This window comes from Gopherus flavomarginatus, chromosome 8, assembly GCF_025201925.1.
Source record: "Gopherus flavomarginatus isolate rGopFla2 chromosome 8, rGopFla2.mat.asm, whole genome shotgun sequence".
NCBI lineage: Eukaryota > Metazoa > Chordata > Testudines > Testudinidae > Gopherus > Gopherus flavomarginatus.
The window spans coordinates 109882793-109892386 of NC_066624.1; the positions used below are offsets into that span (position 1 = coordinate 109882793).

The 9594-nt window shown below is 47.5% G+C and overlaps 1 protein-coding gene across 3 annotated transcripts in view; it reads right to left on the minus strand.

The window, feature by feature from the left end:
- MASP1 (MBL associated serine protease 1) overlaps positions 1-9047 on the minus strand; it is a 68003-nt gene extending 58956 nt beyond the window's left edge. For all 3 annotated transcript variants that reach the window (XM_050964771.1, XM_050964769.1, XM_050964770.1), the window contains exons 1-2: positions 8870-9047; positions 5634-5859 (exon numbers count right to left, since the gene is read on the minus strand). In XM_050964771.1, the coding sequence (XP_050820728.1) occupies positions 5634-5859; positions 8870-8874 (231 nt within the window). In that variant the 5' untranslated portion in view covers positions 8875-9047. The remainder of the gene's footprint in view (positions 1-5633; positions 5860-8869) is intronic.
- Between the last annotated feature and the right edge of the window lie 547 nt (positions 9048-9594).

Sequence of the window (9594 nt, forward strand, 5' to 3'; positions counted from 1 at the left end):
GATGAAAGCAAAGATGTACACGCCTGGAGCCAGTAATAAAGACAGAGCAACTCTATCTTACCGAAGGCTGCCTGCCTGCCGCCCTTGCAGGGACCCCCAGGGTGGCCCCCGTGGCTTGCCACCCCAGGCACACACTTGGAGCGCTAGTGCCTGGAGCTGCCACTGGCAGTCCCGTGGAAATGTGAAAAATGTGCCCAGGACAGGGGCGCTCACTGATGCTGTCAGGAGGGCAGCATGTGGCTTGAGCGTGGCACAAGATGTATCCATTCTGCAGTGTTATACACACTTCTAAAATCAAGCAACCAACTAGGGCACCATTTGGCCTTTCCACAGTCCAGCCCGGTCTGTGGTCTTGCAATATACTTCACTGGAGACATCTCTCAAGAGCAGGGTCTCCACCAGTTCCTTCCACTCCTTGTGGGCTAGGGACAGCAAACCTGGAGCCTGTAGCGCAGTGCCTCAAACAGCACGAGGCTGAGCCTTTGCATCCCATGCCCTGAATGCAGCTGCATGCCTTAGGGGAATCATGTCAGTATCACAGTGCAATGGGATTAACGTAAATACTGGCTTCTTTCATGATGCCCCCTGTTGAGCAGCTTCCCTGATCCAATGTGATTAACCACCTTGGTTTTCTCCTCCAGCTGCTCCTACAAGCTCTCTTCTTTGGCTTGGCCTTTTCTGGATAATCAGCCTCTCTTGCCTCTGCATCTAGTTGTGAATGTAAAATCTGCAGCCTCTCGAGACAGGCCTGATCTCAACAATGAAAAGTCTCCTGACTTTATCTTACAGTCACGCCCTCCTCTGTGTCGGTCAGTGTGACAGCACCACCCAGAAGTTCAGAGCTCCATTGTGTTGGGTGCTGCCAGGACCGGCGCTAGGGTTTCTCGCGCCCTAGGCACATGGCCATTTCGCCACCCCCCGCGGCTCCGGTGGAGCTGCCGCAGGCATTCCTGCGGAGGGTCCGTTGGTCTGTGGCTCTGGTGAAGCTGCCGCAGGCATGCCTGCGGGCGGTCCACTGGGGCCGCGCGAGCAGCTGACCGTCCGCAGGCACGACTGCGGCAGGTCAACCGGAGCCGCCTGCCGTCCACCCCGGCAAAATGCTGCCCCCTGAATAATCCTGGCTCCCTGGGCGATTGCCTATGCTGCCTAAATGGTAGCGCCGGCCCTGGGTGCTGCATGAACAAACAGTATGGGCTTGTCTACATGGGGAGATTGACCAGAATAGCTCTTGCAGAATAAATTTGGTGAGTGCACTAGTTATTCCCAATCCAGAGTGATTTTTATTCCAGACTAGAGTGTTCACATGGGAAGCAATTCCAGAATAGCTAGACAAGCCCTCAGAGACTCTCCTTGCCCTGTTTACATTTACACAATGTGCAACACATAGGGGTTGCAAACTGAGCCCCTAATTCCAGAAAGTACTTAAGCACATGCTTAAATCTCACTGATATCGATGGGCCTTAGGTACAAGTTTAAGTGATTTCCTGAATCACTGCCGATGCAAAGACCGGGGAAGGAAGGATGTGGGTTACATAGGCTTGTGAGGTGCAAAGTGTGATGCAATCGACTCATTCAAATGGTTGACTCTTAATTATAATAAAGAAATTACCACATTAAAATTGAAGTCAGGAACGTCTAACCTCAGCCCTGATCCTGCTATTAAATCCACCGTGCTGACTCCTACCACAGAGATCCCTGCTGCGTGCATAAAACTGCAGGAATATGGCCTTAGGGTGAAATTTTCAAATCCAGGTAGGGGCTTTTGGCAGAATCCCTCCCTTGAAAGAAATGGAAGTTGTGTGTCTAGATCCCCGAGTTAGATCTGAAAACCTCAGCCCAGCACAGTAAGCTCCTTGGGGATGAGGCTGTTTCTTCCCAATTTGCCCATAAAGTGCCCTGAGGTGACATAAACAATGAATATCATTGACTCTCCTTCCAGTGAATCTCAAGCTGCCCTGCCTCCAGTTCTATTACCCTGAGCTGTGTGAAGCTGCTCAGTCTGGTTTGCAAGCGATCATGCCAACCTATTGTTATTTCAGAGTCACATCCCTGGGTGCTCCACTTGGAAGTTCTGGGTCTGAGCGAGGTGAGAAATTCCACCAAAGCTGAGGCATTTCATTTAGGGATTGTCTATATGTACCGGAGGCCCAATGGGTGGCGATTGATGCATCAACCGCAGATCGCTCTCCCATCGACTCCTGTACTCCACCTGAATGAGAAACGCAAGTGGAGTTGACAGGAGACACTTTCCTGTCGCCATCGCGTAGCGTGGTAAATAGATCTAAGTACATCGACTTCAGCTATGTTATTCACGTAGCTGAAGTTGTGTAACTTAGATCGATCCCTCCGTAGTGTAGAGCAGGCCTAAGTCTCAGGTGGAACCATGCACAAAACCACCCCGATCAGCACTGGTTCACCTGGAACTGAGCCAGATTTTCCCAGAAGGACCACATTCCACTAACCTAATTCCCACTGAGCAGTACCTAGGTCTTACGCTGTGATTAATCCAGTGTGGTGGAGGAAGCTGTCTGACTCGAATGCAGGGGGGACAAGAGGCAGAGCTGGGGGAGTGTGGGAGGAGAGAGTTTGGGACAGGACAGACCTGGGGTGAATCAGAGTTTTGTAGGGAAGGAGACTGTTGTTTGTAGGATCTCTGCCTCATCTGTTGCAGAAGCTGGAAGGTGTGCAGCGAACAAGGCAGGGGCTTGCTGGAAGAGAAGGGACAGATTCATGCTGGTCCTAGGGGGCTCAAATCGACCACCCCAAATCAGTGAACACCTGTGATCTTAATGGCTCTGTGCACCACAGTTCCCCGCCTGTAAAAAGGGGATATAGCTCTGCCCTACCTCATAGGCAGGCTGGAAGAACAAACCCATTAATGTCTGTGAAACCCTTTGATATAAGCACCCTGGAAAAACCCACAAGGAAATTAATTATTCTGTCTTCAGAGCAGAGTTGGAATGGGGGCCAGTAAATAAGGGCTGGGACCACCCACTGAACAACGAGGATAAAAGAAAAGATTGAGTGAGCACCATCCATCCCGGGCACTGATTAAGGCAGGGCTCCTCTGGAAAAAATCGTTTGTGCTCATACATTAAAGATGGTTTCATAATGCATATGTAGAAGGAGGCCGGATTAAGATTGCACTGGAGACCTTCATTCTGGTATCTCCTAGCTTCTGAGTGCTTGAGATTGCTGCCTGAATGTTCCTTTCATGTCGTTTTGAGTGTGTGTAATTTCTTGTACTTTTCTCCAGGCCCCTCTTATATGTCTCCGTTCTAAGGGGAACAAGCCCAATCGTTTCAATCTCTCTCTGTAGGAGGAATTCTTCATGCCCTTGTCTAATCTAATTTGCCAATTCCTTGTGAGGAGCAAGTTGTCTTTATTGTTTTGACAACAATTAATTTAAACGAGGAATGGATTTAGAGCTCCAGGAAAGTTGTTATTCACCTCTGACGAGCCAGTCAGGAAGCAGAGATTTGGACATATTCTCTGATTGGCTCAGAGGTGATTCATCCTTTGCCTTGAATGCAGCTGCTGTCAATCAGGAGGCTTTCAACCATGTTGGCTTATTGGCTGATATGACTCTTGGCATCAGTTGTGTTGACTTCTGGGAAACAGAGGCAAATGGCTGACACACCACATGACCTTTCCTCTTCCTGTCCCAAGCCAGGATTTTCTTCTGTGTTACAATAATGGTCACAATGGATTAGCCCAGGTGTTTGTGCAGTGGTGATGTTGTAGAGTGCATTGAACAGTGCCTTTTTGGCTGGTCCAGAATCCATCAAAATCAATGGAGAGTCTCCCATTCGATGGGCCTTTAAAGCATATGCCCCCTTCATAAAATCTGCCAATATTAACAAAAGCTTGGGAGATGAACCGGGGATGGAAATCTCCATAGATTTGCACAGCCACTTGGACGCTCTCCTGACTTTTTCTAGCCAGGTCACTTGACTCATAACTTTGTAATTATTTCATCTAAATACATATGGATAGTTTTCAGGTCACCATCAAAACAGCCAGATGAATGTTTCTGAGCGTTTCACATAAAGATTGTAATTCCCTGGCTGAGGCTTTGCAGGCTAAATTTCAGCCTGGAGCAAATTTATACAGCTGAGATTTAAATCCCTGTGAAAAATACCAGCTTCTTATGGAAACCCAGGAGCAAGAAGAGTTCTGCTGCCAAATGGCACCAGGTGCGAATAAAAGGGATTGCTATGACAAGAACGTGAGGGTTGGGGGGAGGGAGTGAAGGGTAATGCTTGGAATTGGGGAGTTTCCAGTGAATTCTATCTTCAAACTCATTGCTTTTTTGTAAAGTTATATATCAATGTATGTGTCTGTGACCCTTGTTCTTGGAGGAGAGCCAGGAAAAGCAGAAAGGACTAATCAAATAGCAGCGAGCGCTGTTGGTAAGGGAAGCAGTGCCAGCACGATGGAGCAGTTTAAACAACAACTAACTCAGGGCAAATCAAATACCAGCATTTTTGTTTTATTTTCTCAAAGCAGAATTCGAAATGAGCTGGAAACGAGAGATGGAGGCTAAGGCGTTAAAGTCAGCTACAGATCCACGCTCCTCCCATCTCAGTGATCAGTGGGTTTGGAACTGGAGGTTGGATCTGGACTCGTCTCCACTGACAACCTTTGGTAATGATAACCTATGTCCAGTCCTATAGGCCAGGGTCAGCACAGAAATGGGGAGCTAATGCCCGACGTATTGCCTTGTCTGTACTGGCTGCTCCAGTAGGTGGAGCTCCGTGGCAGCACGGCTCTGTTTGCCCCAGGATGGTAGTAAGGAAATGTGATGTGGCTGGAGATGCTATCTTTCAGAGGAGGTGTCAGCCTGAAATCTTGGACTGCTCAGGGTTGCTACAGCTCCCACGGAGGGATGTCAACCAGAAAGTCCTACCTACAATGTTGGTGACTGTAAAAGACAGCCTGGAAGTCTGGATCCAAACTTTAACAGCCAATCCCTGCTCCTATAATGGACAAGACAAAACCTTTGGGTCTGACGACCTTTGGGAAGTCTGGGACCAGATCCAGACTTAGCAGCCCAAGCCCATAGCTAATAACTTGAACTGGATACAGTTTGAGTTGGATACAGGATTCTTCTTCACTAGAGGGTAAGGCGGAGCCTGCAAGGATCACTTAGCATTCAAGATGTGAGGCACAGCACGTGAAAAAGCCTTTCTAAATTAAAGGTGTCTTCTATGCATGGTCCCGGCCTTGGCATCATCCCTCTATTATCTTGGCCACCTGCCATGATCCTGGCACATTTGCCACCACAGGTTAGTGGGCATCACGGTGTGCTGGCATTTGGGTTCAGGTTCACACTTTGGGTCTAAGCCCTGTATCTGAGCATCCTGCCTGTCCCTGCTCACAACATATCCGTTTGCCGATAAAGAACATCACCTGATCTGCCTTGGTCCCTATTGCCATTGGCTGACAAGCGTCAACTCAGCTTTCTCTTAGTTTCCTACTTGGAAAGGCAACGCTTGTGCCCTGTGAATGAAGAAAGCTCCTCGCCCATGCTGCTGCTACACTAAGCTCTCTGACACGGCCAACCCGCATGCCCTCCTGGCTCTTGGTTTGACACACTACAGCAATGGCATAGAGCAGTTCGAGCATCTCACCTTCACGTAGTCATATTCACAGAGGTAGGACGATTCCAGGTCAAAATGCATGAAGTAGAGTTTGATTCTAAATCCATCCGGCACAGAAATATTCCAAGTCACTTCCGAGTCACTGGGGTAGGAATCTGGGAAGTTAGGGGACTGGATCTCCCCAAACATGTCCGTCAACTCAATGGCAGCTGTACTACCAAATAGGAAGGCACAAAGGGACAGGGCCAGAAGGTACCTGCAAAACACACATGAAGATCAAATGAATGTTTCCCCAAGCTGAAACCCATCGAGGACACAATCTACTTGGTTTGTCCCGTGTTCCAGGGTGGTTCTACTCTGAAAAGTGCCCAGGACCGGTACACTATGGCTTCAGGATGGCAAGTGTGGAGATTCTTTTCACTTTCCTATGCAGCATGGGATGTGGTTCACCTGCTCAAATCACCTAGGCATGTCTCACTTAACAATTCTCTGCCAGTGCAGGGGCCTTAGCCACACCCCGGTCTCTCCTGTTCCCTCCTTGTGGCATGCAGTTTAGTCTCCTGTGGTAGTCCAACTGGCAACCCATGGGCCAGATCTGGCCCAGGGGATGATTCCACTAGCCCCTGAATGTGTCTGCCCCCTCAGCAGACCTGCTCTACAAAATGGTATCCCTGAGCGGCGCGACCTCCCATTCACCGTACGTGCAAGGTCATGCCTCATGAAGGCCGCCATTTTGTAGAGCACATATTTCTGTATGTGGCCCATGGTGGTGCCTTGCACAACTAGCATCCAGCCAATGGCACTGGAAAGGTTGACTTGCCCTTTGAGATTAAGATAGGGGTAACCGGGTGGAATTTAACAGTCTTTCCTGGGTAGGAGGTGAGACAAGATGACCTGATGGTACCTTCTGGCCTTGAACTCTATGAAACCAGGAATGGCTCCCCCATGGGGGGATTTCCTTAGGAAGATTGTAATGACTCCAAACGGGAATTTGGGTGAGATACTTGGGCGAATAATCTGACTCTGATGAGAAATGTTTAGGATTGTTAAGGAACCCAAGAGGTTTGGACCTCATCTCACCCCGCCGATGACTCACCCAGCTCACAAGCAGCACAGCGTCCTATATCCTCACATTGGGAGGAGGAGGGGTGTCAGTGCTGACTCAGATAATAAGGAATCAAGTGTCTGAAAGATACAGTGCAAGGTGCAATCTACGGCTTAATATTTCCTGTCTGTGCACACGGCCTCCTCGCAAACCCAGGGTACCTAACACTTTCTTAGGAACAGACAGCAATTAATGCTGCTTTGTTCAGGACATTTTAATTTAATGGAAGAATAAACATGCAACAGTTTAATAAAACAATGGAGCTTTCTAAATAGGCTTAATGAAAGAATCAGGTCTATAACAGCTAAACCTTATTATTATTACTTACCCTCATCTCACTAAACTTGGATCACTGAGGGCTTGTAGCCACTACGTACACTGGTGGGATGGGTTCTTTCATGAGCATGGGTAATCCACCTCTCTCAGAGGCAGGCACTAGGTTGACCTAGTGCTGTCTACACAGGGGGTTAGATGGACATAACTACGTCTCTCAGAGGTGTGGATTTCTCATGTTCCTGAGAGATGTAGCTAGACCAATGTAAGTTCCCAGTGTAGACCAGCGCTGACTCTCCAAGCCTATATATCTCCATAACTGCACTGCAACAGACATATTGTGTATGTTATATAAGGAGAGGCTAAAGTTATTTTTTTATCTATTTCCCTCTTTTCTGTTGTGAGTCTTTCTTTCTTTCTTTCTTTCTTTCTTTCTTTCTTGTGGGAGGATAAGTATTATCCCCATTTTACAGATGGGGAAACTGCGGCCCAGAGAGGTTAAGGCCCAGATCCTCAAAGGCAGGCAGGCTCCTAATTTCTACTGAGATCAATGGAAGTGAGCAGCCATTTCTCAGGCGTCCTGCTGGTTCTGGGCCTAGGTGACTTGCCCAAAGTGACAGCAGAGTTTGGATTCTACACCTGTCTCAGGTCCCAAGAAATTAATGCTGATAATCCAGCCATCCTGATGCCCAGGCGTGTGCATTTTTCTGGCACAAAAATCGAATATAATTAAGTTTGTTTTTTTGTCAAAACTAATGAAAACAGGAGGTCTGCTTGGCATAAGTCATTCTGCCTCTGCTGTGCTTGAAACTGACCAGAACCTAAGCAGTTTAATTCCATTATCCAAGTGAATAAAGTGCATCAATAAAGAGACTGTGTAAAAAGTCAAATCCATTAAAACGCTTATTTCAGTTTTAAAAACTAGGCACTCAGGCTTTGATGTTCAGGAGCCATTAAAGCCAACGGAACTATGTATGCACAAAGCCTGCATAAATGTTTGCAAGATCAGGGTTTGAGTTAGCCATGCCAGGGAAGAAATTAAAACTATATCTATGAATTATTTTTAACCTGACGGAGTCCTTTTAAAAGCAGGGCAGTAGCTATCTGGAGTGCTTTCATGTACCACAGTCACTTTCCTCAGCTTTTGCGGAGAAGCAGAGAAAGTTAACAAGAACTGAGAAATTTGGATCAATTTTTCTCTCAACGCAAGTGAGTTTTAACATGCAACTTTCTGATGGCTTCTTCTAAACCACAAAAATATGCGAAGGGAAAATCTGTTTCTCTTCTGGTTGAAATACATGTTTGGGGCCAGATCTGTAGCTGGTGTAAACCGTGTAAGCCTCCTTGACTTTGACGGAGCTATGCGAATTTGCACCAGCTAAAGATTCGGCCTATTATGTCTTTGCTTTGCTTTCTCGGTAACAGAGGAGGAAAAATAAGATCAAACTTCTCTGCCATGCCAGGAAAGTCTTATCCTCAGGAAAGGGAGAAAAACGACTTTGGTGTGAACAGAGAAACAGAAACACGTACAGTATGTAACGCCTCTGCTGAAACTCACACTTTGCAGAATCCCAGCAAACACTGTGTAAATAAAGCACTAAGCGGCAATGATATCACGCGCTTTCTTTGCAATCCAAAAAAGCCAGCCTGCATAGTGAGTCGTCCCTCAGTAAGCTAGAATTCCCGGGGACTCCGGCACGCAATCCCAGCACTGGCATAGATTTGAGACATGGGCAATGTTTTATTTGCTGCTTGCCTCACAGACTAAGCAATCAAAAAAAAAAAAAGCCATCATCAAAGTAAAGTATTTTCCAGAGGCAAATCCCCTCCCCAACCCTGCCCAAATAGCAAGGGAATCCTCTTGTCAGTTTCCCAGATGGGTGCTTACCTCATTTTGCTGCTGTTGGTGTTTTCTGATCTGCTTGGAATGAGGGTGTTTTTGGTATAGGCTGTCTTGTCCCAAACGCTCCACTGTCTGCCTTATCTTTGTTCAACCCAGATTTGTGTGTGTGTGTGTGTGTGTGTGTGTGTGACTGGAGTTGTCTGGCATTCTCTATGCAGGTCACGCCTTCCTCTGCCTGCTACAGTTCTACAGACCGGACTGTGCTGAAACTGTCCTCTGCTCAGCCAGGCGGTTCTCACAGTCCCTCCTCTCACTCCACAGGGATGTCTCCTGAACTTCAACAAAAGCCACAGGGCTCAGCTAGGTTTTTGTCTCTCTAAATCTGCAAGGGCATGTGTGTGTGTGTGTTTGTGTTGTAAGTTTTTTTTCCATGCTGCTGTGCCAGATGGCTAAAAATTTGCTTCTCAACAGGGCGCGCTGCAGAGACACCAGCACAAGACGAGCTGGGAATGTATGAAACACAAAATTGTCCAACATAAATAACTGAAATTAGACTTGGGCCCGGGCGCTGGAATTCAGATATGGGTTTTGGGGACCAGATTTCAGCCTCTCCCTGCCACAGCTCCAAAGTTGTTCAGAGTTTGGGGTTCCACTCTGGTTTCAGAGAAAGACTGTAATCACCACAGTCAGATCTAGTCTCAGATCCAGGTTTCCAACCCCTGCATAGCTCAGGACGGGATGGGTTCAGGATTCTCATTCTAGGGCTAACA